The sequence below is a fragment of the Callorhinus ursinus genome, unplaced genomic scaffold (genome assembly GCF_003265705.2).
Source record: "Callorhinus ursinus isolate GAN/ISIS: 27379988/994484 unplaced genomic scaffold, GSC_fseal_2.0 scaffold18, whole genome shotgun sequence".
Taxonomy (NCBI): domain Eukaryota; kingdom Metazoa; phylum Chordata; class Mammalia; order Carnivora; family Otariidae; genus Callorhinus; species Callorhinus ursinus.
The window spans coordinates 36,417,772-36,444,689 of record NW_027397080.1 but is presented as its reverse complement, the minus strand read 5'-3'; the positions used below and the strand labels follow the sequence as shown (position 1 = coordinate 36,444,689).

At 53.4% G+C, this 26,918-nt stretch overlaps 1 protein-coding gene across 2 annotated transcripts; it reads right to left on the bottom strand.

The window, feature by feature from the left end:
• Positions 1 to 702: 702 nt before the first annotated feature.
• Positions 703 to 26,918, bottom strand: SSU72 (SSU72 homolog, RNA polymerase II CTD phosphatase). Of its 2 annotated transcripts, none has more exons than XM_073903517.1 (5): positions 26,729 to 26,918; positions 17,374 to 17,517; positions 3,351 to 3,490; positions 2,709 to 2,823; positions 703 to 1,207 (listed from the first exon to the last, which is right to left on the bottom strand). In XM_073903517.1, exons 1-5 carry the CDS (start codon positions 26,806 to 26,808, stop codon positions 1,066 to 1,068), a joined length of 621 nt encoding a protein of 206 aa, XP_073759618.1. In that variant the 5' UTR covers positions 26,809 to 26,918; the 3' UTR covers positions 703 to 1,065. The 2 variants fall into 2 exon arrangements, with proteins under 2 accessions (XP_073759618.1, XP_025711931.1); XM_025856146.2 differs by having other exon boundaries at positions 2,705 to 2,823; positions 26,729 to 26,913.

The following is a 26,918-nucleotide window of genomic DNA, read 5'->3' as shown; positions in this document are numbered from 1 at the left end:
GGGGCCGCCGGCACGTTGGTTGGCACCCGGCTTCCTCCAGCAAGTGCCTGCCTTTAGCAGAGGGCCCTGCAGGGCCGCTGGGGAGCTGCCAGGGAGGTCACTCCAAAGCCATGGCCACATGGTCCAGCAAAAAACAAAGGATGCCCCACAGTGGTGGCAAGGCCAGCCTCAGTCCCATCTTCCCTTTGGTGTCAGCCCCAGGCACCGGGACTGGGCAGCCTGGAAGCCCAGGCCAGTGTCCATGGTTCTCCGAAGGCTGCCCCATGATCCTGGGAGCCTGGGGAAGAGTCCCTGAGCCAAGCTGTCACCCACAGCCCCAAGACAGCACCGCCTGCGCGGGAGTCCCCGACACTTCCCCACGGGGACCCGAGGTTTTCCACAGCTATGGGTCAGGAGGGGTCGTGGGGAAGTAAGACTACTTGGGGGACAACGGGTCTCAGCCCCAGGAGAAGGTGCCACAGGGAGAAGGGTTCCATTCTTCCAGCAGTCCCTGTGGGTAGCAGGACCTCAGGATCCTGCTGGGAAGTTGGGCTGCCCCACAGGCCCTGGTGCCCCCACCGCCCAACCTCAGAAGCAGTCTGAGTCGCAGGGTCAGACCCAGGAGTCCCTCCAGAGGGACCTGTGCCAGGTGGGCAGGAGCAGGCCAGGTGGGGACTCAGGACAAAGACGACCAGCAACATGGATTCAGTGGACAACTGCAGGTTCTTTCCTAGCAAGATAAAGCCCATTGCTTTATTCAGGTTATTTGTACATTCCAGCAAGTTTGGGGGGCAGAGGGGAAGGGACCACAATGAAAGCCACAAATGCATGGGCAAAATGTACCATAAACCGTAGTTTACTTTTCTGGGTAAAGGAAAAAAAAAAACCTTTATAATCAACATCCCACTCGTAAGTAAAAGCGGGAGGGAGAAAACGTGATTGTTTTGAATCTGGCATCTGTGTGTCCTCGCATTTCCTATGCACAGTTTATTGGGTACCACTGCCGTGGCCGGCAGAATACCCGAAAGTAAAAACAAATATCAGGAAGGAAAAAGTATTAACAAAAGGAAGCTCAAAAAGACAGCTTCAGGAGGGTGGGTGGCGCCCCGGGCGCCCGGCCAGTGGGTCAGTAGAAGCAGACCGTGTGCAGGAAGGCTCTGCCGCTCTTCTCCTCGAACTCCTGAAGCAGCTCATCGATCTCGTTCTCCATGTCCTCTGTGTGCTGAATCTGGGGAGAGCACACAGGCTGCCCTGAGCCCGGCCCCAACCCCGCCCCCAGCAGAAGCGAGAGCAACACCTGCTGAGCTTGTGCCGTCCTCCGCTCTGCAGACTCATTCCCACCCACCCCAGGCCGGCGCCTGAGGACAGAGGGTTGGGGGCAGTCCCACCAGGGAAGGGAGGCAGAGCGCCTGCAGCCGGGCCTGCCCTCGGATGCCCCCCGTACATGAACTATGGAAGCTCACGGCCCCTCCTGCCCCCACTCTGCCAAGGTGCAGTCACTGGCTCAAAGGCACCCAGTGACGAAGCCAGCCCAGGCTCTGCAGTGCGGCTGAACATCTGTGGCCTCCATCCTAGTGCTGCACCTAGCGTAACCCCCACGTTGTGAGACCCACAGATGTGTGCAGATGTGGCCAGATGTCCCCTGGTGGAGAACCACTGCCCTAGAGGAGGAGGTGCGGCCAGTGGCCAGCTCAAGGCTGATTCAGGGCTGGTATGGGCTGGACCACGGCTGAGGCTATTCATTGGCCTGAGTCTTGGCCTGTAAGCAGTGCCACTCTGAAGTGAAGAGCAGCCCCTCTGTAACTCGTTTGTCAGGGTGACCCAAATGGAAGTCACATGTGCAACTTCTGGGACTTGTGTTCCTCTTCAGCCCTTTCTCCTGCATAGTGGCCAGAACACGGGCACAAGTGCAGGAGCTTCAGCAGCCATGCTGGGCCACGAGGCATCTTGGGAACCGGAGCTGTGCTGGGCGCAACAAGAGAGGAGGACCCGGGCCCCTCCCGTGGCAAACCAGTCCAGGCCTGCCTGTCTCTGGACTTCTTGGTTAAGCCACATGTTTCACTCATTTTTCTGTCACTCAGAGTCAGCTGACTTAAATGCAGGTCTCACGAGCGGAACCTACAGGCATATGGGTGTCTCCTTGGGTAGGTCCTTTTGCCAGGCCTAAGAGGAAATGTTTTTGCTCTGAGCATAGCCGCATAGTAGCTGCAAAGCCCCTACGGTTTTCCGCACAAAGGAGGATGCCCATGGCCACTCGGGGAAGGCCAAGGACCGACAGGTCCTGAGGATGCAGAAGAGAACATGACGGCACCCACAGGGCTCTGGGGGCCCCCGGGCTCTGCTAGACCTGACTGGGATTTTGGCAGAAGCTCTCGGTGGGCACAGGGCCAGACACTGAGCAGGACACTGCACTTCCATCACCCGAACAAAAAGCACAGAAGCAAGTTCTTAAATCAAAGCCGCGTGGTCGATGGGCGCCTTGAACATATGAAAATAACCCAACATGAACACGAACTGAACTGCATGACAGCCCCTTTCCTGGTAAAACCTTTGTGTCAGGAAGAGACGGTCCTGGTCATGTCCCTCTGGCAGAGACTGCTCCCGGGGACGCCGGGGCAGGCACACCTGGACCCTGGGGCCGGAGCGGGGGCGGGGCCGGAGCGGGACCGGGGCGGAGCGGGGGCGGCACCGGGGCTGGAGCGGGGGGCGGGGCCGGGACACTCACGCACTGGCACAGCTCGCAGATGAGGAACGCCCCCAGGGTGGCCTCTTCGTGGTTGTCCTGGATGTCCACATTGATCACGTGCACTGGCTGGCAGGTCTCCTGCTCTCTGGAGTTCAGATCTAACGGGACCGGGCGACACGGCGGTCAGAGGCCATGGAACCAGGGACCCTGCTCTACCCATCTCCGGCCCTGGGGGGGGTCAACCAGGCCAAGCCCGGTGAGATTCAAGGAAACCTGGTGATCACCAGCCTCAATGCGCCGGCCATCCGGTCTCTCTCACGAACAGCCAGGCCGTCCTGGGGTAGAGCATCCAACAGCATTCTCACCCACGAAGTACCAGGCCCCTGGTCCCCTGGCCTCCTACGTGCTCTTCATGCACCCCAAAGGCCTTAAAGCCTACACTGTGTGCTCAGCGGACACACAGGTGGTTTTGCACGGATGAACATGACCAGCCAGAGGCTACGATCTCCCACCCTCACCTCCAACCTCAGGCGGGCCCTGCAGGTTGGGGGCCTCCTCACTACGGCCTTGACCACCTTCCCCGGCCCTGGAAGCAGCTGCACGTCCTGCCCAGGGAGGCCACTGAGGCCGTGACGGGCAGAGAAGTGGCCCAGGCACTCGGGGCACACTCGGTCTGCAGCCTTACCTTCCACCACCTGATCGTACACTCTCTCTTCACAGGTGAGGATCAGATCAAACAGGTCTCTGCAGTTCTGGAACCTTTCTGGCCGTGGCTTGATCCTCTTATTTCTGTCCAACATATGTAAGATGCCATTCTGCGTATAGCTAAGTGCTAGAGTCAAGGAACTTTAGAAAGACTTTTCTCAAACCCAGGAGGCGCCTAAACCCCACCCAGCTCAGCGCCTTGAGTGTGCACCAGCACAGCCCTCCCCAGCAGGTGCATCGAAGCAACGGAAGGGTTGAGGCAGTTCTGGGTCCGGCAGAAGACAAGCCGGTGGGGGAGGCACTTGCCTTAAGCCCCGCAGACTGGCCCTGACCAGCATCTCTGCACACGCTCATCTCAGCCTGCCAGGCTGGCCACAGCCTTCACACCAACCCCTTTCCAGAAAGCAGAGACCTGGTATCTGCAACCTTCACTCTCCTTTCTTCAACCTGCTGCTTTGACTCCTCCTGCAGCAACTCGGTGACCATTCACACTGAGCACAAGCTCTTCAGCAAAGACAAAGCCAGTACTCCCAAGTCTGCTCAGTTACAGCAGTACCAGAAAAATCTGGAAAACACCAAGAAAGGGAACTTCAGCAGCAAGAAGAGGGTGCAGGGGGCAGAAGCCCCAGGTTAACTGAAAATAGAGAGTGAGGGAGGCCCAGAGCCTACAGGGCCCAGAGTCCCCAGCGGGGCTGAGGGGACACACACAGGCCCTGCAGCAGAGGTGTGTGGCCTACCCCCACCCAACCCCAGTGGCCCGGTCTATACTCAGGGCCCCAGGGATAGGGTTCCCCGCCCTCAAGAGACTAGGACAAAGGCCCTAAAGACACAGCCCTGGTCTCTAAAGGTCGTTCCGGACAGCTGGGGACAAGCATCTCGTTAATTCTATTTAAGAGACATAGACTAGCTGACTGAGGGATTTCTGAGTGATACATTTAATGGCTTTCCCAGATGTTAAGTTACAACAATTTGCTTAAGCTCCTATTACTCAAAATACATTTCCTGCCTTTCCAGAGAGCTTCCAGAATGTATTCAAGCGGTCTTCAGAAGACTCCTAAGTTGAAAAGACATGTGACTGTTAACTGGGAGGTGCTTTTGCATCTGCTCATGTTTTTGGCCAAGCGTCCCATCCACCACACATGTCCCTGGGATGGGCCTGCTGCCGGCCCGCCACCCCCCTGCTGCGCCTGCCCGGGGCGGCTGTGCGGCCACACGCAGGCCGTGCAGCACTCGGCCCTTCACACGCTTGGCGTCAGGGTCCAGTGTGAAGACACGGCTCAGGACGGGCCCCGTGTGGGTGCTGGAAGGATAGAGGCGGCCGAGGCAGTCAGGAGGGCCCGGGGTCCCACTGTCCGAACTCCTGCTAGCAGGATGAAGACTGCCGAGCTCCAGCGTGTCCTCGGAGACAGACCACCACCGAGGGGCGTGCAGCTGGCAGCGAGGCTGTGGCTCCCAGGCACTGCCCTTGAGGAGGGATGGGGCCACGACGCGCTCCGCAGCAGTGCCCCTAGGGCCCCGCAAAACTGCCCCTCCTTTACTTAAGCCTCAGTGATTTATATAGAAAAGGAACAAACGAAAGAAAAAGTGCCTAGTTCAGGGATCAAACCCCAACCCTCAGTAGTGGATGAGGAAAGTAGCGACAGTAACCCTTTGGACTGTTTTCTGGCAAACAACAGCGATGCAAGGCCCGGGCTGGGCCAGGTCGAAGTGCACAAGCTAGGAGCCCTTGAAGATGAACCCACAAACCCACCGGCCGCTCCAGGGCCCCCCTGGAAACCACGCGAGGACAGGGACAGGATGTGAAGGTCACCAGAGTGCAGCAAGATGCCCCAGCACACACAGGCCTGGACCAGCCACCAGCCTGGCCGCCCGTGTTGAGTGAGTGGCCAGCCACCTCCCAAAGGCAGGACGGCGCTGCCAGGGACGGCACGGCAGGAGGCCAGAGTCTCACCAGCAGGTCACACTCTCCTGAGAAAGGAGCTCCCTTGACCGGACTAGGAAACTGGGTTCCTAGGTGGGTGGGGGCATAGGATGTGGCATGCGGGCACCCCCTCTCCCCAGCACCCTGACCAAAAGTGCCCTGGGACGGATCGGGGGAAGCCTCCTAGTGAAGCTTCAGCCTCCACGTGAACCTGAGATACTTCCCGAAGGCCGAGGAGATGGGGATGAAGCCACAGGTGCACATTCTGGCTCTTGTGCAACGCAGACCTCTGGGTGAGGCCCCCCCGCCCCACTGAGCAATGTGGTCTGAGGCCGAGGAGCCACCATACACCCCCAGCCCCCAGCCTTCAGAAGGCACGTGTCTTCACCGTTCACCTGCAACAGCTGAAGGAGCACGTGAGGGGTCTGTCCATCCAACCACCCCCTCCCACAGCTGCGAGGCTGGCACAGATCTGGGGGCACCTGGAGGGACCTGGTGCTCTGTGTCCCACCACAGGAAGCACAGAAAGGGTCCTCTTGAAACACTCTGGGGTCTTAACCATCCGAAGAATGATTCAGACCTTGTCACTACAGAGCACGCGCTCTTTAAGAACTGTTACATAAACATCAGTGTGTGGGCCAAATGAAACCCAAGGGCAAGCACATCGGATGCAGGATGGGAGACCGTCCCCAGAAAGAGAAATGGGAAGCGAGAAAAGACACCGAGCAGCCACAATAGATCTGTCCTCTCTACAAAGCTGAAATGCAAACAAGTCCCGCGCAGCAGAGAAGGACGGGGGCCCTAGGGTCTGGGGGCGCCTTGAAAGGCCGCCCTTCCGAGACCCTGGGCATCCGTCCTCCTGCACAGTTGCTCTAATCCTGAGAGCTGAGGCACATGAGTCTAGGTCTGACTCAGGGCAACTTTTCACCCAAACATCAGATTTAATTCCAACCACAATGTTCTCCTCAGTGCAAGTCACAGAGGTTTAGCTGGACATTTTCTCTTTAAAGTGATGTCCCAAAGACGCTGACTTCAACAGCCCATCTTGTGGACATGGACACTGGGGCCCCAGTGAAAGGCCCTCACCACAAAGGCAGCCTCTTTCTGTCCAGGGGAAGCACCATGTGCCGTCCTGGGAGGAGGGATGGAGGGAGCCAGGGGCTGGCACAGAGCAAGGCCTGTGCCCGTGGAGCCCACCTGCAGAATGCTGGCTCAAAAGTGGAGATGTTCCCACGAAGGAAGATGGAGGGCAGAGGTGTAAGCTAAAGGCAAACAAACAAGGGAGATGAGCAGATGAGCCGTGTCCAGAGCAAGGGAAAGGTGCCGACAGAAATCCAAACGAGGGGCCAGACTCTCACCCTCCAAGGCCATGGGTTTACCAGTGGAGCCCCCACACCCCACATCCTCACGGAGCCGCGACGAGGCAGGGATCTGCCGCAGGCACCCACTCCTACCCCTGGCCCCCTGGGCCTCTGCCAGTCCTGGCCGGGCAGAGGGTCTTGCCAAGGACGGGTGAGCACAGCTCAAGCCCCGTTTCCTCACAAATGTCACCAGCCCAACACAAGACAAACCCAGGTGAGACAGGCTGGGAAGAGTGAGGACAGAAGCAGGGTCCCTGAGTGCAGACAACTCTAGCAGGGGAGGTGAGGGGTGGGCCAGCTCTGCGCTCCCTGCGAGGTGGCACCTGGGCCCAAAGGGGCCTCAGGACCAAGCAGCGTCACAGCTCCCGTGGGTGGGGGCAGGAGCACCACCGCCCCACAGGCCCCAAGTGTTCCCGCTCTGCAACCAGGGGAAGCCAGAAGCTTCACCCTGGGGGGCCCTGGACTCCCCTTACACCCACCACAGGGGTTAACTTACTCATGGCGGTGGGGTCAGGCCCTGGTTGGACCAAACCGGTTTTAGCCCAGCAAAAGCAAGCCTATTTCAGAGATGCTGAGCGAACAGCCCCGAGGACACACTGGTGGGGTATCAACACCTGCTGTCCCAAACGCTGCCATGCCTCATTCAGGTCTTTCCACTTTCTGGCCTTGGATGTGAACCCAAATCCTATGTAGTTGAGGATCCCCAGGAGTGAGCCACACCTAGAGAACCTGTTCATCTTTTTGAACCCTATAATCTAGTTTTAGTTCCGTTTTAGGCTTGATCAAACGGAAACATAAGACATGGAGCAAGAATTCTTATGTGGGGACCCAAGTCCCCTCTGGGGGAAGATCCTCAAAGGCAGCTCAGCTCAGAAGTGCCCAAGTGCCAGCCACCTGCCCTGCGGGCTGGGCCACCGGAGCCACTCCGGACACAGCTGCGGGGGTGGGTGGGTGATGCTGAGAGGGTCGATGCCGTGCTGAACCCAGGCCCGTGGTCCCGAGACGGATGACAGCCAGCCGCACCCCAGGAGAGTGTGGAGCTTCTGAACACCCCCCAAAGGCTCGAGGACAGAATACAGCACCCAGGTCAGCAGGGCCATGCCCCCAGGAAGCCCGGGGCAATCTCCCAATCCCAAACCCACCACGAGGGACAACTCCCTGGCCCAAGAAATTAGAACCCCCAGTCAGGAGCCTGCCTTTCTTCTCTTCTCTTCTCTGTGGGCCTCAAGAACCCACTGGAACTCCTTCCTGCCCCTGAGGCTTCCCTCTGGCGTGTGAGACACATGAGAAAGGGGGGGGGAGGCATCCGGGGAACCCCCTCCATGCAGCTGGAACCTCTCAGGCACCTGCTCCCCTACAGGTACCTAGTGGGAGGGCAGCCCCTCAACGGGGAACTGGGTCTCCCCATCCCGTCTCAGGAACAATCAGAGTGTTTAGTTCACATCTCAGGATTATGTAGTGGCAACATTTCTGCCTTCACTTCAAATCAGCACCAACTGAGGCGTGAATGGGGTGGGCCTGCGGCCCCGCGAGCTCTAGCATTCAGTGGACACACAGGTGGCTGCCCTCCCTGATCCCCGGCCCACACAGCGCGGCCAGGACGGTCCGCTCAGGGCCACGGCGTGAAGTGGTGCCTGGCCCCACACGCCCAGGGCCAGACGCTGTGTGGGTCCTGTCACCGAGAATCCGTTAGAACAAAACCTCCAGGGTTTCGCTGAAGGCCTCTTTAAAAACACAACCCCAAGAACCACAGGCAGTGGCCACCAAAGCAGCAGGACAGGCACACGCCTGCCTCCATGTGGACCTTTCAGGATCATTTCATGTTAGTCAAACGGCCATGTCCCCAAGCCAAACAGTGAGGGACACACTGGATCCTGCATACACACCAGTGACCACAGGGAACCGCCGTTTTGCAGAGTCGGCACCGCCCAGAGAACACAGCCCCCGAGAGCCCGCCAGATGTCAACAGCACCATTTTTAGGCACAAATGTTACTTATGTGAAAAAATAAAGAACATTAGGAAAACAAGCCTCTGGGTTTGCACATTCAGGGTGTGGGGATCCGAGGCCTCCCGGGGCCACCAACCTGCCACGTGACAGTGCGAATGCTCTAAGTGGGGACCAGGCCTGGGAGGCGAGGCCCGCGCGCAGCAGGGGCCAACAGCAGTCACACCGAGGCAGAGGCACCCACGACCGTGCACAGAATCGGCAGTGGCGGCGAAGTCGCTTTTGCTGGGCTAACACTGGCAGAGAATGTGCTGGGACAAAGGCCTTTGCATTTGCGATCACGCTGTGTGCGCGTGCCAGCGGCAGCAGCCCCAGCCTTGGCTCCCGGGCCTGCCCCAGTCGCAGCATTGTCCAGGGCAGCCCCCAGCCTCACTGGGGACCGTTCCAGTTGAGGGAGCAGCTCTCATTTGATTGATCAGCACGCGGGGGGGGGGGGCGCAGAAAGATGCTGCCTGATCTGCCTAACCTGGCACTTTGCAAGCTGTGCTGCTTGGAACAGATGCTTCTGGAAGGTGCCGGCTGCCCCGCGTGGACAGACTGCCCCCCCACGCAGCACAGCAGTTTCTGCTCCCTTCTGGCTGACCTGCACCAAGCACCGGCGGACTGTGGAGGGGAGGGTTAAGCCACCCCATTTCTTCAAAGGAAACACCCCCCCCTTTGAATGGGGTCTAAACATACTGGCCGGACAATTCTTCGATCCTTCGTGCCGGCAGCCACCTGCTCTGAAACCTGGAGGTGGGGGTGGCGGGGTCAAAGTTCAGGACCTCGCCTGAGGCTCCTCCAGCTTGAGAGAGAGCGAGGGTAAGTCGGCCAGATGTGAGCAGATGACAAGGGTCCATCATAATGCACGGTCCAGCAAGGCTGAGTTTTAGTCACCGTAGGAGACTTTTAAGTAACAGAAGTAGTAGATGACCACTTGTCCAAATAGGGTAAAATACCATATTCATTTAAATCTGAGAGAATGTTCACCAAAAAAAACTTTTTAAAATAATTTGGCTGGATAAATAAATTACAGTGGGAAAAATATTTTTAAGTCTTTGTGCGTGTGTGTGTTTTTAAAGTAGGCTCTACGCCCACCGTGGGGATCGAAGTCTCAACCCGGAGATCAAGAGTCATTGCTCCACCAACTGAGCCGGCCAGGTGCCCCCCCCTTAGTCCCTGTTTCAAAGACACGTGCACCTACCCCCAGCTGTTTAATTGTCTAAAAAATTTAACCTCAAAACAAAAAGCTGAGCCTGAAGATGAAGACTTTTAGTGAACACGAATTTTTGAAACTTTTTGAAGAAAAAATTATAAAATTATGAATTAGTCTGCAATATCATGTCTTTTCTACATAAATGGTTTGATATGGGACTAAGTCCCAACCAAGGCCCCCGTGGGGAGGAAGGCTGAGCCCAGCAGCAGGGGATGGTCGCCACCGCGGGGACAGCGCACACGGAGCTCTGCCGGCGGAAGGCAGCTGCCCAGACGCCCGACAGGACTGCAACCGAGTACAAGGGAAAAATAAAATGACCCCTCTTTCTCACTGAAATTCTAGTTACTTAGTGATTTAAAGAAAAATAGTTGTCTTACCACAAAATTTAAGAATCTTAAAAAAGAAAAAAAAAAAAGGTAAGCCAAAAGCAGGAACAGGACACAGTAACTAGACGAAGCCCAGGGTGGTCACTGAGCTGGAACAGCCCCTGCCTGACCCCCGCCCCCAGCTCAGCTGCGACACCGTCCAAACAACGCATTTGGCACCATAAACCTGTCTGCCTCAGAGGGAGGATGAGGAGCCCATCCAAGGGGCCAACGGTCACTGTAAACCAACCCACCCGCCCCCAGCAGACTCCTCATGGGGACCAACGGGGGAGGCCAGAGCCACAGGCCTCTGGGGACAGTGGGGACAGCCAGTGGGGAGAAGAGCCGTGGCCAAGGATGAGCGGATGGCAAGGGTCACCATCAGGAGAAATCCAAGCTGAGCAGAGGCCATGGAGAGAGAAGGGCGTCACTGAGCATCTCCCGCTACTTGGGATGCACCCAGAACTGCGTGAAACAGGGCCTGGCAGGGGCTTTTCCTTATAAAGACCTCAAAATCTTACTCTTGGGGGTAACGGTGATGCCTGGTGTGCCCTGAGTGGGGCTGGGGCAGGGACGGCTGCCGTCCAGGAAGAGGCCCTTCGTCCAGGCGCAGAACGTGTGGCTCAGACCTGCTCTGGGGCCAGGGCAGGAACCAGGCCCGCCCCGAAGAAGGTGCTGATGACAGTCCTTTCCCACTCTTCACGACGTGTGTCCTCGAAGGCACTCCGACGAAGCTCGTCTTAGAGGTCACACACCCACTGGCAGCCCCTCCTGGACAGAGGGCCGAGGGCATCTGCTGGCGACACAGTGTGGGCAGGATGACGCCCTGATGTGGTGCCTACCCTACACTCCCAAATGCAGTCTGTACCAAGGGGGACGCAGCTGGAGCAGCGTCTCCACTTGGGGCTCCCTCAGTGGGCACTCGGCCCCCGAGGCTGGTGGGAAAGCCGTGCCTGTTGCTGTTAGGACCACTGGGACTCAGACCCACAACTCCTGCTCAGCCTGGCGTCTCCCTGGAGCCCTGCCGCTCAAGGCCTGGCCAGGCCCCCCAGCCCTGGGAAGAGCATGCACTCCCACATGCCCACCGAGCCCACCCCCATCAGAGCTCATGGCAGCTCACCTGATTTCCACCATCCAGTGCTGGCTACATGCCACAGGCCGTGCCAGCCCCGAGTTTAGATTCAGGGGCGAAAGGCCAAAGGAGGCCACACGTAGAAGCATGCCAAGTGCTACCAAGCAGAGGGCAAAGAGGAAAGGTCCAAGTAAAGGGGGACACGCGGGAACCCGGGCCACCCCTAACCTGTATGGATACAGGAGACACCCTTCAGCCTGTTTTCAGGGCAAAGCACTAAAGAGTATGGAAGCAAGAGATTTCTTACGGCTGCTCTTAAGCCAGCAAACCGTAGGGCACGAGGGGCGCACAGTGGCCTCACCACAGCCCACAGGTCTGGTCTCCACAGGCCTCACAGGGGCCCACCGCACCCAGCAGCTCTGACTGTCCCCCTGCCTCCCTGTCCTGAGAGGAAAAAGACAGCTGGAGAGGCAGAGCCCAGTGCTTCCGGGAGGGGGTGGGTTTGGGGCCACCCTGGGGCTGTCGCAGGTCTTCACAACAATACAAGCACAGCCCACCAGCCACCAGAGGGACTGTTTCGCGGTAGGTGGGAGGCTCGGACAGAGCCCTTGGCACACTTCGGGAGAGTGGGAAAGGCAAAGGGCAAACAGCTTTGATCCTGGCATCTTCTGAAAGGGCTGTGGGGACAGCTGGAATCCCAGAACCACACTCTGAGAACCACTAAATAAAAAGCTTTTGAGCTAGGACTTCCTTCTATTAAGAAATAAACTCATTTTGGAAATCAAAGCGGTTTTTGCAAAACACGTAGGTTGCACAAACGAGAACCTGGGAACCCCTGGAGGAAATTTCCGTCAGCTCCTGAGCCACTGGCACCCAACCTAGCCGCTGCCCCACCGTGAGGCTCGGCGGCCAGGAGTCCTGGCTGGTCTACAGTGTCCTCCTCCCACCACCCGTGAGGTCACCGGACAATGTGACGCCACCGGTGTGATCTACTTCCTATAACCCACTTTCAACACACCTCGTGTCAGCATCTCACCTACCGTGGGCTGGGAAGACCAGGTCTGTTCCCTGCCCTGGGCGAGCTCTGGAAGCCGTGGGCGAGGTCAGCGTGGCTGTTATGCCCAGACGCTCAAGTGACCCCTGGCAGCTAATCAGCCGTCTCTGTTCAACAACCAGCATCTCCCCAGATGAGACATGATGGCGGCTCTTCTGCCTCCTTTGGAGTATCTTAAGGCCATGACTTGTATTTTTAAAACATGAGTGCTTTCCTAAAACTTGAAAGCTTAAATATCAGCAAAACTAGAACAGAGTTTCTCTAGAAATCAGTGTTTGGCTTAGGAACACGCTCATTTGTTAAACAGATAAACACTGTTTTCAGAAACTACTTAAAAACGTAGCTGCCAACCAGCGTGAAACAAGATAGGGTCCAATGATACGGCGGAAGCGCAGACCGCCTGACACTTCAAGGGCAGCGAGCCGTCCCGGGGCAGGTTAACAAAGCATGGGCTTGAGCTGCAGGAACCGTTCCCACGACAGGCCCAGCAGGGGAAGGCACACTGAGCTTCAAACAAGAGCCCCGGGAGACCCCAACAAAAGGAAAAGGCTAGTGGCCCTACTGCAGAACAACAGGGGTCAGGAGGCTGTGGGGAATCTACCACCTCAGAAATCATCTTTATTTTCAGCTTTTACCCCAAAGCAAGAAAAAGTGCACCGTGAAGAACCGGGTATACATACAGCGGACCCTTGAACGACACTGGGATGAGGGGCGCCCCCTGCAGACAAAAATCCAAGTATGACTGACTCTCCAAAAACTTGATAGCCCCGTTGACCAGAACCCTCACTGATAACATCAACAGCGCACTAAGACAGTTTGTAGACATCATATACTCTATTCTTAGAATAAAGTAATATGGGGAAAAAATGTTAGGGAAATCACGAGAAAAGACATTTACAGGACTGTGCTGATCATCAAGAAAACTGCGCATCCGTGGCCCTGTGCAGTGCACACCTCTGTTGTTCGGGGTCACCTGCACACGTACAGTAGCCCAAGGCCTAAAAGCACAGCCAGAGGATGGAAATGAGTATGTGGTTTAAAAAAGGCTAAATCCCTCAGGTGAGTACAAAAGATGGGAGAACAATTAGAAAAATGTGCTGGATACAGGCTCACAAGTGTCTCCTAATTGCGTGGACAAAGTCAGGATCCCAGGAAGTGCTCGTTTTACTTGTGTTTCCAATCAGAGTTTAAGGAGCAACTGGTCTCTCGTATGAAAAATCCCACTATTATTTAAAGATACAGTTACTTGCTTTTTAAGATAAGTGATTTTAAGTGATTTTCACAAAGCGATGGTCTACTGAAAGGTCTGAGATGGGCTCCCCATTACACCTCATGCAGAACCCGCCCCCAGCCCCGGAGCCCAGCGATCCTGGGCGTGAGGTCCCAGCGGGCCCTTCGTACGTGGAGAAGGAACGACGTTCTCGTTCCAGCGAGGGTCCTCCAGGCAGGCTGAGGGTTCAGCTGCAGACTTCGCTCCCTCGGTGAGGGTAGCCCGGGGCAGCTCCAGCCTGGCACACGGCTCCGGAGGGAAAAGGAGAAAAAATCCAGAAGTCCACCCTGGGAGCTGCGCTAAAGCCCACAGGGCAAAACACCAAGTTTAAGGCTGCTCTGTATTCAAAATAACTCCAAGGCAAAGGAAGGAAAAAAGGTTAAGAGAAAAAAGATTACATTTAAAAATAGCTTGATCCTCGCCACCACATGGGTGAGCCTCAAAAACATGCTGGAGGGAGCCCACTCCAGAAGACACCACACGCTGCAGGGCTCAGCGTGTAGGAAACGTGTGGGAGAGGCACACCCAGAGACAGAAGGCAGACCGGGGTTGCTGGGGGCAGGGGGTTTTCGTGGGGGGGAGGGGGAATGGGGTGACGGGCATGAAGGGGGGCACGTGATGGAATGAGCATGGGGTGTGGTCTACCAGTGACGAATCACTGAACTCTACCTAAAAACTAATGATACACTGTCAATTAACTGAGTTTAAATAAAATAAGATTTAAAAATGTGCTAAAATCTGCTGTGGCAATGGCTGCACAGCCCCGTGAGACACACTGGCGCCCACGGACTGCACTTCACCTGCTACATGGACTCTCTCCCAACACTGCTCTTCTGTATAAAACCCACGGCAACCCCTCACTGGAGAGAAACCGGACATTTCCGGCGGCCTGCGCAGGGTCAGGCCAACTTGGATTCCCTGTACTACCAGTAGATAAACCCCACAGGGAACTGGTAACCAGCCCAGTCTAGCTTCACTCATTAGTTCAGGGTTAGTTTAACCAGGTTTCTAACCCAACTCACGTCCCTGGCCTCCTCAGTCTCCCAGGGGCAGGTCCTCCTGCAGGGATGGCAGGCCAGTGCTTGGCCCCCGAGGCCCGCCCTGCTCACAGACAGAAAACCACAGGGAAAACCACCGACAAAGAGCCAAACAGTTTCAGAAATAAGGTGCTTTCACACTAATAGGACCGCTGGCCAAAACGTACTGAGAGCTTAGTAACGTCAGGGCCCCACACTCAGCCTCAGGAGCGCCGAGCACGCACACACGGGGGAGCCCAACCCCTGCCACCAGGCCACTCCGCCTCACCTCCTGGCTCCCACAGAAGCTCCAGTATTCTGGGTTACAGACCTGGCTTCTAGTGCTTCTCTGCTTCTTCTCTCAGATGCCAAGGCGGAAGCAACCAAAACACCAGGCCCCCCTCCCACAGCCATCCCTAGTCAAGTAACCCCCTCCCGTGTCCTCGGGGCACTTCCTAAGACAGGTGTTGACTCCCAACACACAGCCCATCCTTCTCCACCGCCGCCTTCCCTGTGTTCCCCTCGGGCGTGAAAGACCTGTGCCCCTACTCCCAGAGTCCTGCCAGTGTGCACACCGACCTGCTGGAGCAGATGCCCCTTCTTTACTGGCCCAGGGCTGTACTCGGCACCCTTCCTAGAAGACAAAATCCCACCCCAGTGAAGTCAACAAGCCGACAAAGGTGTCTCTCTCCCAGAGCCTCATGAGGGGTAATCAAAAGGGGAGGTCCATGAAGGTGACCTTCCTACGCAGGGTCTCAGGAGGCAAATACTGCTGGTGACAGTGGGAACAGCCATGTCCCCCCCAACCACCACACCTTCCCCACGATGCAGCAAAGGCACACATGTGTGACTGTCTCCTGGACCAGATGCTCCGTGGGGAGACCATGCATCTGTGCAAGGTGAGCCCACAAAGGAGATTCTGAATTCTGAGCAGCCAGTCTCTGCTCCTTCATTCAGAACTGCTAAGACACGCACATCAACCCTCCCACTCCAAATCTCTCTTGTCCCAGTCTTAAAAAGTGGTTAAGTGCTGCCCACTCCTAGAAACAGAAAGATCACGGTCAGCTCCAACGTCAGAAGGCCTCACTTGTAATAAGTAAGGGAATATGATGAGTGATTATGTTTTCGTTTCTCATTGAGTACGAGAGGTTAAAAATGAGTGGTGCTAGCTGAAGAATCTTCAAAAACAGATGCAGTCTCGAGATAAGCTTAACGACACATGAAGAGTTAGAGAAACCTGGAGGTAAGGTCCCAGGTTTCTCCAGGATAAGGGGGCTAGTGGTCAACACTTCTCTGCAAGGCTTAAGGGCAGCTCTCAACACAAAGGGGAATTTCACAGAAAGTAGCCTTCTGAGATGCTGCCTCTAGCGGAGCCAGAGCCCGGCCCTCCCTCTCCGCCCAAGGACGTGAGCAGTGCACGGCCCTGCAATACGGAGACCAGGGCACAGCTCACCGGAAATACGCAGGGTCTTCTCCCCAGCGCAGGTTCTGCGGCTTCTGGGAAAGGGGGGGAGCACCCAGGACTTCCCAGGACGACCTCGGGGATGCCGCACCTCGAGTCCTGGACTCCTGCCTCCCACAGACAGCGCCACATGCCCCGCTACGGCACTTCCGCCTCAACGCCCCTGACAGCTTTCTAATTGTAGGAGAGGGAGAGCACCGGGGGCAGATGGAGTGACTGTCAGGGTCCAGTTTTACACTTTGCTAGAATGACCTTTGGGGCCACACTCCCCGCTAAGTAATCTATAGATTTACAGAAAACATTTGTAGTTTATTAAAAATTGCAAAAGCACCAACATGAAGACAGGGTTTTCTCTCTGGTGTTTATATTCCTTTCACTTGACATATGTTTGGGCTCCGTCCTGAGAACTAGAAATCCCTCACTGTAACAAGGAACACCCAGAAGTCCCAAAGCAGCATGGGTGATCATGAAGTGTCCTGGGCAAAGGCCAGGCAACAATGATCTGAGCCACTGTACAGCCTGACACCACGTTCATAAACATATGTTTAAAAAATACCTTTCTGGGGGGCGCCTGGATGACTCAGTCGGTTAAGCGTCCGACTCTTGGTTTGAGCTCAGGTTGTGATCTCAGGGTCGTGAGACTGAGCCCCACGTTGGGCTCTGCACCCAGCACGGAGTCTGCTTGGGATTCCCTCTCCTTCTCCCCCTGCCCCACCCGCTTGGGCACACACTCTCTCTCTCTCTCAAAATGAATAATAATAAAAAAATACCTTTCTTTCACATGAGTCTTAAGTAGCAGATCCAGTCTGTTTTGCCTCTTCCTGAAATGAAGTTCTCTCAAATTATGTGCTTCTAACATGCTTCCTTTGGTAGCAAACATGGCAGAGATGTGTGAGGCAGCCTGCCTACATGTGCCTCAACGCACACTGCGCTCATGTGTGCATACACACACCTACCTGCGGAGGGGAGCAGTGGGCAGCCCTGCAGTGAGAAAAGCAACTCCACTCTGTGATTTCTGCCTTCCTCACCTACGCTGCCCTGTTTGATGTTACGTCGGAACCCGCCCTCACCTTGTCAACATGGGCTCCACGTTTGCACCTCCATGCCCTACACGTCCACCTCCGCGTCACGTGTGCCGTGACTCAGCACACCATGCAGAGGCAGCCGCTAAGTACCTGCATCAGACACCCCTAAACTGGAGGTCAGAGTGACACACACGTCAGATGACACCTGCCAGAGACAAGCACGTAGGGTTTTTAAAAGGGCGACCCACTGGGATACAGTTCTTTGTCCTTCCTAAGGAGATCATTGTACATCTGATCATATGTAGTTTTGAAATCATAAACATTTGGCTTGTCGGGTGCTGGTCCTGGGAGCTTCACATGAGTTCCTGTTCCAAAGGACCGGACACTGAATCCCCGTTTGCTGAAAGACACAGAAGGAGAGAAGAAAAAAAATCACAGTTGGATTAAGACACAAAATTCTAAAACCAAGGAATATGAAATGGAAAACAGACAAAATGAGTAACTGTTGATACTACTGACATGTTTTTAAATTCTTAACTTTAAGCATTTTCGTCACAAATTTTAAAAAATCCCATAGCATACTGGGGCATCTGGGTGACTCGGTTGAGCATCCGGCTCTTGGTTTCAGCTCAAGTCATGGTCTTGGGGTCATGGGATCCAGCCCTGTATCAGGCTCTGCACTCATCAGGGAGTCTGCTTGAGATTCTCTCCCTCTGCCCCTCCCCCCCCACTCACATGTGTGCACATGCACTCTAATAATAAATAAATCTTTTAAAAAAAATCCTGTAGCGTATTACACAAAAACTGGATGAAACCAATCAAGACAGAAGACAAAGGGTCTGCCAGCGCACTACAAGGTGACGTGTGAGTACCACAGCTGTTCACTGCATCCCTCCAGAACCTCTCTGACCCTCAGAGGCCCCACAGACATGCAGAGTTAGGCAAGATTTCCTCTGGAACATACCTGACCACTGCCCTGACCTCTGTAGAGGGTTCAGGTTCACAGGACACCCCCCTAGTGTGTGACTCCTACAAAACTCCCACAGACTTGACAGCACGCGCCACCACAGGGAGCAAGCGCCACACGTCCAGTCCCCGACTTCCTGTGAGCCGGGGCTTGCCGGGAAACCAGAATTGAGAGCCCAGGGGCGTCAGGCCCATGGGGGCACCCCCGCAGCCTCTTACATTGTCACGTCGGCCACAAGGCTCCAGAACAAACAGCTCCCAAGCTGTGCAGACTCTTGTAACCTGGAGTCCAAGGGAAGAGAAGGGACCAAATGTGTCTCCTGACAAACCCGGGGACTGTGCATGAAGCACAGCCCGTGAGTGACAACTTGCACTGTAACAAATGTCATCTGAAAACAAACCTCACAGACATAAGGGCCTACGGTGCCTTGTCACCACGGACAACCTCTCTCAGGTCGGCTGCAGTCACGTGCCAAAGTTAGTCTGGCGCAGAACTTGCAAACTTCCAAACTCAGAGTCAGTAAAACTTTTTTTTTTTTTTAGAGTCAGTAAAACTTTTAAGTGTTAAAAGTGTCTGAAAAAGACCAGCCTTCTCATCACAGCTCTCTATCTGTAAACCGTATTAACTTCTGCATCTGAAGGAACTTCCCGGGTGGCAGGACTCGCGGAGAAGACACGTGTTTCCACTGGTGCTTCCATCCTTCTCACAGGCCCGTCTGGCTCTGAAATCCCCCGTGATAACAGTCTCAAGCTTTTCTAGGTTTTACAACAACTCATATTTGACTATGTCTGGAGATAGTTTTGGTTTTCACAACAGAGAGGTGCTCCTGGCACCTAGAGGCCAGGGAGACTGCTAAACCACAGTCCTCCGATCCAAAATGTCAACAGTGCCAACGTGGAGAGCACCCTGACATAGAGAATGAAATGAATAAACCCCACAGAGGGGAAAAGGTATAAGCATAAAAGTCACAGGGAAGGAAACAGCTTAATCTCACTCATCGTAAGAGAGATGCATCATATGAAGGTCAAAGTCGGCTTATGGGTTAGCACTCTCCCACTGCTTCCTCAGCGCCGCACGGTAAGGACATCCGGTAAGGACATCGTCCCTTCTGCTCACTGCTGTGTCCCCAGCACCCAGAGCAGCACACAGCAGGCACATAAAAAGTATCTGGCAAATGGCAAATGAATAACAATTTTACAAGGGAGGAGAACCTCACTCAGAGGACTTGCGAGCCTCTGGAGAAGGCACCGACATCCAGCAAGTGAAAACCACTGTCCCCTCCAACACAGACACTTCACTCTGCAAGTCCATCCTACGGGATACATGCAGACACATGTGCAAACGGCCCCACCAAAGGACACTCGTTGCAGCCCCGAATGTGACCAAAGAAGACAAGAGCCAACCTGTGTGTCCCTCCACCCAGCAGGGTCCTGTTGCCAATGTGAGGAAGGTGAGGGGTGCCACACACACCAAAAATCTCCTGCAATTATTCACAGAAAAAGCAAAGAGTGGAAACACGTCCAGCTCTAGTGGCAGGCGCTATGTCCCCGGAGGAAGAGAAGCCTCCACACCTGGCACCTACACAAAGTATCGAGTAAGCACATACTGAAACAGTAATTTTAAAGAGCATTCTTGTCAAGTTTCATTTAAACACCTCACCTGAGTCCTCTGAGGTTGGTAAGAGCTGAGTCACCTGCCTGCGTCCCTAAAGTCCAAGCTGTGCAAGCTGGCCCCAGAACATCACTCGTGACAAAGAACACAGCTAAGAGCAGATTTCTGGTTAGCAAACCAAGGCCCACGTATACCTGAACCGTTAAAACAACCCTCAAGACAACCAATGTTTCTGACACTTGATCACAACGCGCTCCTGAGACTAACCCTGGGTCGGCAGCATAACCCTCCCTGAAGCCTGCCAGCCCTCAAAGTCTCCTTTGAGTTTCCTGTGTGACTCATGGAAAAGCAAGGAGCCCAGAGGTGGCACAAGTATCCTGGACGCTGGTAAAGCCAACTCCACCGACCACTTCACCTGTGTCCAGGGCTGGTTTACTTTGGGCACTGGGCCGGTCACACACCCAATACCTGTATGTCAAGGTACTGCCTCTCCAGCAGGCGGGGGAAAGGAGAGACGTGTGCTATGAAACCACAGAGCCCACAGAAATAAGACACCCAAGGACGGGACTAAAGCTTCAAAAGCTAAAAACCACCACCTCTTCCACTGGTGGCAGGTTTACCACTCCATTTTGATTCAACAATGTCTCCTGGAGCTTACTATGTGCTGGGGATACAACAGTGATCAAAACAGACCCAACTCTCTCTTCTTCGACAGCTGGGGGGGTGGGCGGGGCGCGACAAAGTAGGTAAAACGTCCGGTACACAAGACAGTGAAAGACGGTGATGGAAAAAGCCACGGGGCAGGAGCAGAGAGGGTCCTGGGGGAGTGGGAAATAGGAGACAGGGCACCTCAGAGTGCTTCACAGCACACACCCCGTGATGCAGAGACCCTGGACAGGGCCCTGGGGTGTTTCAGGTTGGGGTAGGGCAGACAGGCCACCTGAAACCTACCCACAGCGTTCCTGGGAGGCTCGAGATGGAGAGCCGCTGGTGCAGGGACTCACATCCCCCATCCTGCTGGGGCAGCCCAAGTCTGAATCGCCTGGACGATGCCATCTGGCAGGCCCACCTATCTCTTCTACACAGCTTCTATCACAGTAGGGTTTGAGGCTTGCATTAGGTGTCCGAGTGGAAGATTCTCCACTTTAGTCTGTTCATATCCGTAAAAGTAGATCATCCCAAAGATAACCTAGCCCAACATTCCACCTGGCTGATCCTTAACAAGGCTTCCGAGGGGGTGACTGCTGGATCTCCAAAGGGACAGGGACGACTCTGAATGAAGTCAGCTGACCCCCCACATTACAAACAGTCTAGGGACCTGTCCTCACCGCCCACCCCAATTTTCTGAAATGGCAGTCAAGTGTATTTAAAAATAAAATGAAGTGCAGTTTGTTCTTCCCCCAAGAGAAATGTTCCCAAGTGGCAAAAAGGCTAATTAGCAACAGAAGCGCCGTTTCTTCAAAACCAATGCAACTGACAGAGCAGCCCATCCTGCAGCGTGACAACCGTCTTACATAAAAGAACCAGTGCCATAAAAACATTCCTGACAACCTAGAGGCTTTGTCTCAAAGGCCAACTATTTTGTATGTTTAACTAAGCTTCCAGACAAGATGTTTATCAAATGTCTTCACAAGTACCAACAACCCTATCATAAAGAACCTATCACAGGGGCGCCTGGGTGGCTCAGTCGGTTAAGCGTCTGCCTTCGGCTCAGGTCATGATCCCAGGGGTCCTGGGATGGAGCCCCACGTCGCGCTCCCTGCTCCGCAGGAAGCCTGCTTCTCCCTCTCCCGCTCCCCCTGCTTGTGTTCCCTCTCTCGCTGTCTCTCTGTCAAATAAATAAATAAAATCTTAAAAAAAAAAAAGAACCTATCACAGAAAATGTCAAATTTTGGGAAAGAGAATTGTTTCCATTGTTATCCCAATGGCTAACGGTAAAATGAACATCAAAAAGGATAAGCAAACATCCAAATTAACAGCATGAGTTACGTTATGTTTTCTGTTTTCCATAGTGCGATTATTAATGAATTTCAAGTTTTTTTTTTTGGGGGGGGCAAGACTGAAATCCTAGACCTCCAGCCAAACTTCAGAAAGCACATGCTGACTCTAAGTAGGGCACGATGCACTCACAATCCCAGGTCACCTTCCCTATAGGCACATCACTCACTGATAATCAGCCCGATATGTAGCTTTGTGATGAGCTCGTATTTACAGAACACAAATCAACTGCTCACAAGCTACCAAACTTGAATGCCTGCCTGCAGTGTCACTGTGGCACAGCCAGAAGGCTGCAAAATGAACTCTTCTGAAATGTGAGTGCGCCAGTAAAATTTATGTCATCACCTGCTAAATGTGGGCTGTAAACACACCTCGGTACATATTTTCTAGGGTTTACACCTTATTCTTATCCTCCCACAGGATAAGGTCAACAACAAAACTGAGCAGCTAAGCATGAGATCAGTGTCAAGCTTGTGACAAGTACGCCTTTATGTTTAGCTCCCCCATCAGCACCCCAGCTTAGATGTCTCTCCCTCCACAGCTGCTTTTCCTCAACCTCGGCTTCTTGCAGGCCACCTTGCTCTGCCGGTTGCTGTCAGCCTGTCCAGTGTCCCCCCTCTACCCAGGGCCGGCAGAGCAGGCCCTCAAGATCTGGTACTTTGGATGGTCCAGCGACAAACGACCACCAGTGTGCTGCTTTCCTGCTCCAACCCTAAGTGGCCCCAAGCAAGGATGTGTTACTAACAGGTGTGGAACTGCTGCACGATCTTCCCTGCTCTAGGCTCAACCTGTTCTCATCTGTAAAAGATTGGAGATGCAGCAAAGAATGTTTGAGCTGTTGGTGCTGTCACCCTGCTTGGTCTACCCAGTTTTGAACCCATGTTTGCACAAAAACTGACCTCCCTCCACCCATCCTCCTTACTTTAGTTCTGCCTCCGGAAGATAAAAAAACACAGTCCCTTAAAACCTAGGAAGGCAAATGTGTTCCTCTGTAGGCACCTCTTCTGCATTCTCTGCCATTCTTAAGAGTCATGATTTCTAATCCTTTCACCTTCTTACTTTTTTTTTAAAGATTTTATTTATTTATTTGAGAGAGAGAATGAGAGATAGAAAGCACAAGAGGGAAGAGGGTCAGAGGGAGAAGCTGACTCCCCGCTGAGCAGGGAGTCCGATGCGGGACTCGATCCCGGGGCTCCAGGATCATGACCTGAGCCGAAGGCAGTCGCTTAACCAACTGAGCCACCCAGGCGCCCCCTTTCACCTTCTTAAATGGTTCCCAGTTTCCTTTCTTCAAGGGTACCCAGAACCAAAATATCAAAAGATGCAGGCAGAGGCTGCAGGGCATAACTGACTATCCCTCCCTGGTAAAGGACAAGAGACTTCCGGAAATGGGTCCAAGACCAGGGAGTAAGTTTAGCACCATGACTGGGCATACTCCTACAGCACAACCACAGGCAGCCTGAGACTTGGTCCCATCTGGGAGAGGACATCCAATTTTGCCTCAAACACAGTGTGGCTGGGAGCCCACATGCTCTTGTCATGATTTGACAGCCCTACCCCAAATTGGAGAACCACGGGATCTTAGCTGATTCTGTTGCCCTCCCCTCACCCTACACCCTTCTTCAGCCCATGCTTTTCCCATCTGAAGTCTCAGTTCTGTACTCATCATAACCAGAGCCCCTTATGTCCAAATCCTTATTGTCACTCACGAGCAAGGTCTTCCTGTTCTGGGTACTGTCTTCTTACCTGTGTTAAGTGTGGATGAAATCAAATGGCTTTTAGAAAGCACCTGACAGAGAGCAGCTCAAGAGACTGACTCTCAACCTGGTTTCCTCATTTGCAGCCTCTGCTCACGTTCCCCAAATCACACTGCCTTAGGACTGAAAACAGACTTGAGAACTCAGTTCAGCAATATGCAGAAGTCTGTCTTTAAAATTTGTTTTGAATGGCTACAATCAGAGAACTTCCGAAAATCAACATGCCCCTTAACATCTAGATCGTTCTGAACTAAAAATAATTGGCTCCAAAGGGAAATCTCAATCTACAGTGTACAAATAACAGAAGCCTCTGTGGAAAACACTCCTAAAAAAACCTAAAGAGCTCCCAGGGCTGGTATTTGAAACAATTTAGTCTCCAAAGATCAAAAATGATCACCCCAGGGAACATTATGACTAAAAATGCCAATCTTTATTACCATTTGTATTTGACTTGTCAGAAAACGGTCAAAGCTGATTTTCAATAGGGCAAAAATAAAATAGGGTTTCATTAATAAAACTACCCCGTGCGGGTTCAATTAACCACATTCCTTTTGATATTTGTCTTCCTGTGTTTCACAAACATCGCCTGTAAGGTCCTGACGTTCGTAAGGTCTCAGGTGGTAACAAAACCACCATATCAAGTTCTTAGAGATGCTTTCAGATGCTGTAAATAATCCAAATAGAGATAAAGCCATAAATAATTGTCAAAAGTGAAAATGACATGAGAACTTTTTCCATCTCAATAGCTATTTCAAAACTAAAGGAGGGTGAGATCCTCTTTTGCCCTAGTAGCGTGAAAAAATGAAAATAATGCTCAGATTGAAAAAACAGGAATTACAACTAAACTATTAGATCACCTCCTCGTTCAAAAAAAAAAAAAAGAAAAAGAAAAAACAGGAATTATATAAATAGGTACTTTTCTGGAAGGCAGTCTGGCAAAATATATAAAAATGTAAAATATGGCTACCTTTTGACTCAGCAATTCTACCCCTAGGAATTCATCCAAGGAAACCATCAGAAAACCGAGCAAAAATATTTATATGGCACAAGGATGCTAACATTTTAAGAGTGAAAGATAAAAAACAGCCAAAATGTCTACTAAGCGGGGGTTGGCTACAAAATTAATTGCTGCACAGAATTCCTCTGGATTACCGTGTCCTGATTTTACTCAATATGAATCAATGTATTCAAATTCAATACATCAAAATAAGAACTAAAATATAACATTATGTGAAGAGAAATTCCCAAACATTTTGGTCTCCTTTCAGTTTATGGTACACACAGGACACACCCAGAAGGTGCCACACCGGTCCCGTGAGCAACGGTCGTCTCCTCATTCTTCAGTGTATTCTGTTTACAGAGAGATCTTTTTATAAGCAAGCACTATTTTCTAACAAAGGAAAACATCCCCCAGATATAGGTATTTTAGCAATTAAAGATTTATGCCTAAATTAATGTCACATTCACGATGTCAGTAATACAGGTTACCCTAAACTTACCTCTTTTTGCCTTTGTTCTGAGTGTTTTTGAAGTAAATTTGAAACACGGTAAAATGGGTACAAGCGCACCTAAGCATTTCGACTTGGCGATTATTTGGAGGGGTTCTTCGGTACCCCCATTTCCACAGGAGACCCAATGCTGTGCCGGCTACCACTGCTTTGAACTACACAAGGACACGTCATCCTGTAGTGATCTCTTAGGGAAGTATCAGATGGGCAAGTTTTGGAACTGGGCTCATTACAAAGCTGCTTCAAATTAACTACAGAAACATCTCTTCTGTTAGATTTCATCCCAACTTTGTTATGTAGATAACATCTTTAGCTTCAACTAACGATCACCAGCCAGAACCAGCAGAATGAGGCGGTCTCCAGATCACCTGTTCTGAGGACATTACACTTCATCTTCCTTGAGTAACTTTCCAGGAGTGTTAACCCTACATTCTTTTCCTTCAATTTACTGGACTTTAAATGACTGTAAACTTAATACTAGCACATTCCTAGTTTTAAAACAAGTTTGCAATTTTAAAGGTTCTCGTTTAAAAACAACCTTCACATTGAATCGTTAGGTTCAAAGCATCCCATTTGAACATAAAATGACATTAACTGAATACTGTGGGCTTAGGAAAAATTAAACTCCTAACTAGCTAGCAGATCCTGGAACCCTGACACTTCTACCTTCGTTAAAAAAAGGAGAGAAGGGGCAGGAAGTTCTAAGTTTTCCAAGTTACTGAGGAGAGTTAGAGTCGGAACGGGGTAAATAAGAGGAGCGGCGCTGTTGTCCTTTACGCCACGTGGAAACCTCGGGAAGAGAGGCAGTTTCAACTCTGCTTTCCTATCCAAGCTGACATGTCTGCCAACGTTTAACTGTAATGCGAGCAGTCAATTTCACACTTGGAGAAGTGATTTTGAACGAAAAAACTTACCAAGCGGGAATAAACTTTTATTAAGCAACGTACAACGCCAGGGTCACAAAAAAGAAGTCAGGACTGACATATAAACTAGAAGGGCAAAGCTGAATTCACGTGTAGTCCAGAAACTGGCGGCCGGAGGCTCTGGGGAGGAGGGCATTTTTCTGCTCAGGATTGAATGTAAATAGGAACAAGTACACAAATCCACGAAGTTAACAAAACAGGCCGTTTCAGTGTCTTGGGGTTTGGGGCTGTCTTTCTGTCTTTTTAAGGCTGGCTTTATCCCGAGGTCATGTAGCGCACGTTTTCCAGCAGACCTGATACATGACCACAGCGCGGAGGCAGTCGTCGGACACGGCCATCTCGCAGAGCCCTAGCCCGGTCTTGGCACTTACCGCCCCGCGGGGGGAAATCCTACGGAAGGTCCGCTCTTTCCAGGGGCCCGGATACGCCCGCAAAGTGGATGCAAATCCAACCCTTTGGGTTTATCGAGAGTTCTGAGCGACTGGGAACCTCTCAGCTCAAAACCTAAATCTTCCCGCGACGCTTAGAAACACGTGGGGGGCCCCCCGCGGACGACCGAGCCCCGCGGACTCCTCGCTGCGCTCCGCCCCGGAACCAACGAGCCCCGCGCGGCCCACCCGGCGCCCCTCGGCGGCCGCCTCGCCCCCCCTGCCCGGCCGCCGGCATCGGGCCCAAGCGAGCGGGGGCCGCGACGGCCGCCCAGGGCGGGCCCGGGCCGGGAACCGCGGCCGGCACCACCGCCGTCGCCGCCCGGCACCGGCGGGCCGGGGGCAAGCGGCGGCGGAGGGACGGCCGGTCGGCCGGCGTCCGACAGGGCGCGCTAGGCCACGGCGGAGGCCCCGACTACCTGAGGATGTTGTGCGCCTCCATGCTCCGGTTCTGGTTGCTCGAGCACACCACCGCCACCCGCAGCGGCGACGACGGCATAGCGGCGGCCGCACCGACCGCGACGCAGCCGCTCCGGGACCCCCACCCAACCGTAGCGCTTCCGCGCGAGCAATATGGCGGCCGCGGCGCCCGGAAGTCATGACGCCACG

What these genes read in the sequence shown, in the direction of transcription:
- SSU72 (XM_073903517.1), bottom strand. Translation starts at nt 26,808, where the DNA reads ATGCCGTCGTCGCCGCTGCGGGTGGCGGTGGTGTGCTCGAGCAACCAG. An exon ending in GAGGCGCACAACATCCTCAG is followed by an intron (nt 17,518 to 26,728) that starts GTAGTCGGGGCC and finishes TGTGTCTTTCAG; the next exon opens with CAAACGGGGATTCAGTGTCC. An exon ending in CTCATCTGCGAGCTGTGCCA is followed by an intron (nt 1,208 to 2,708) that starts GTGCGTGAGTGT and finishes TGCTCTCCCCAG; the next exon opens with ATTCAGCACACAGAGGACAT.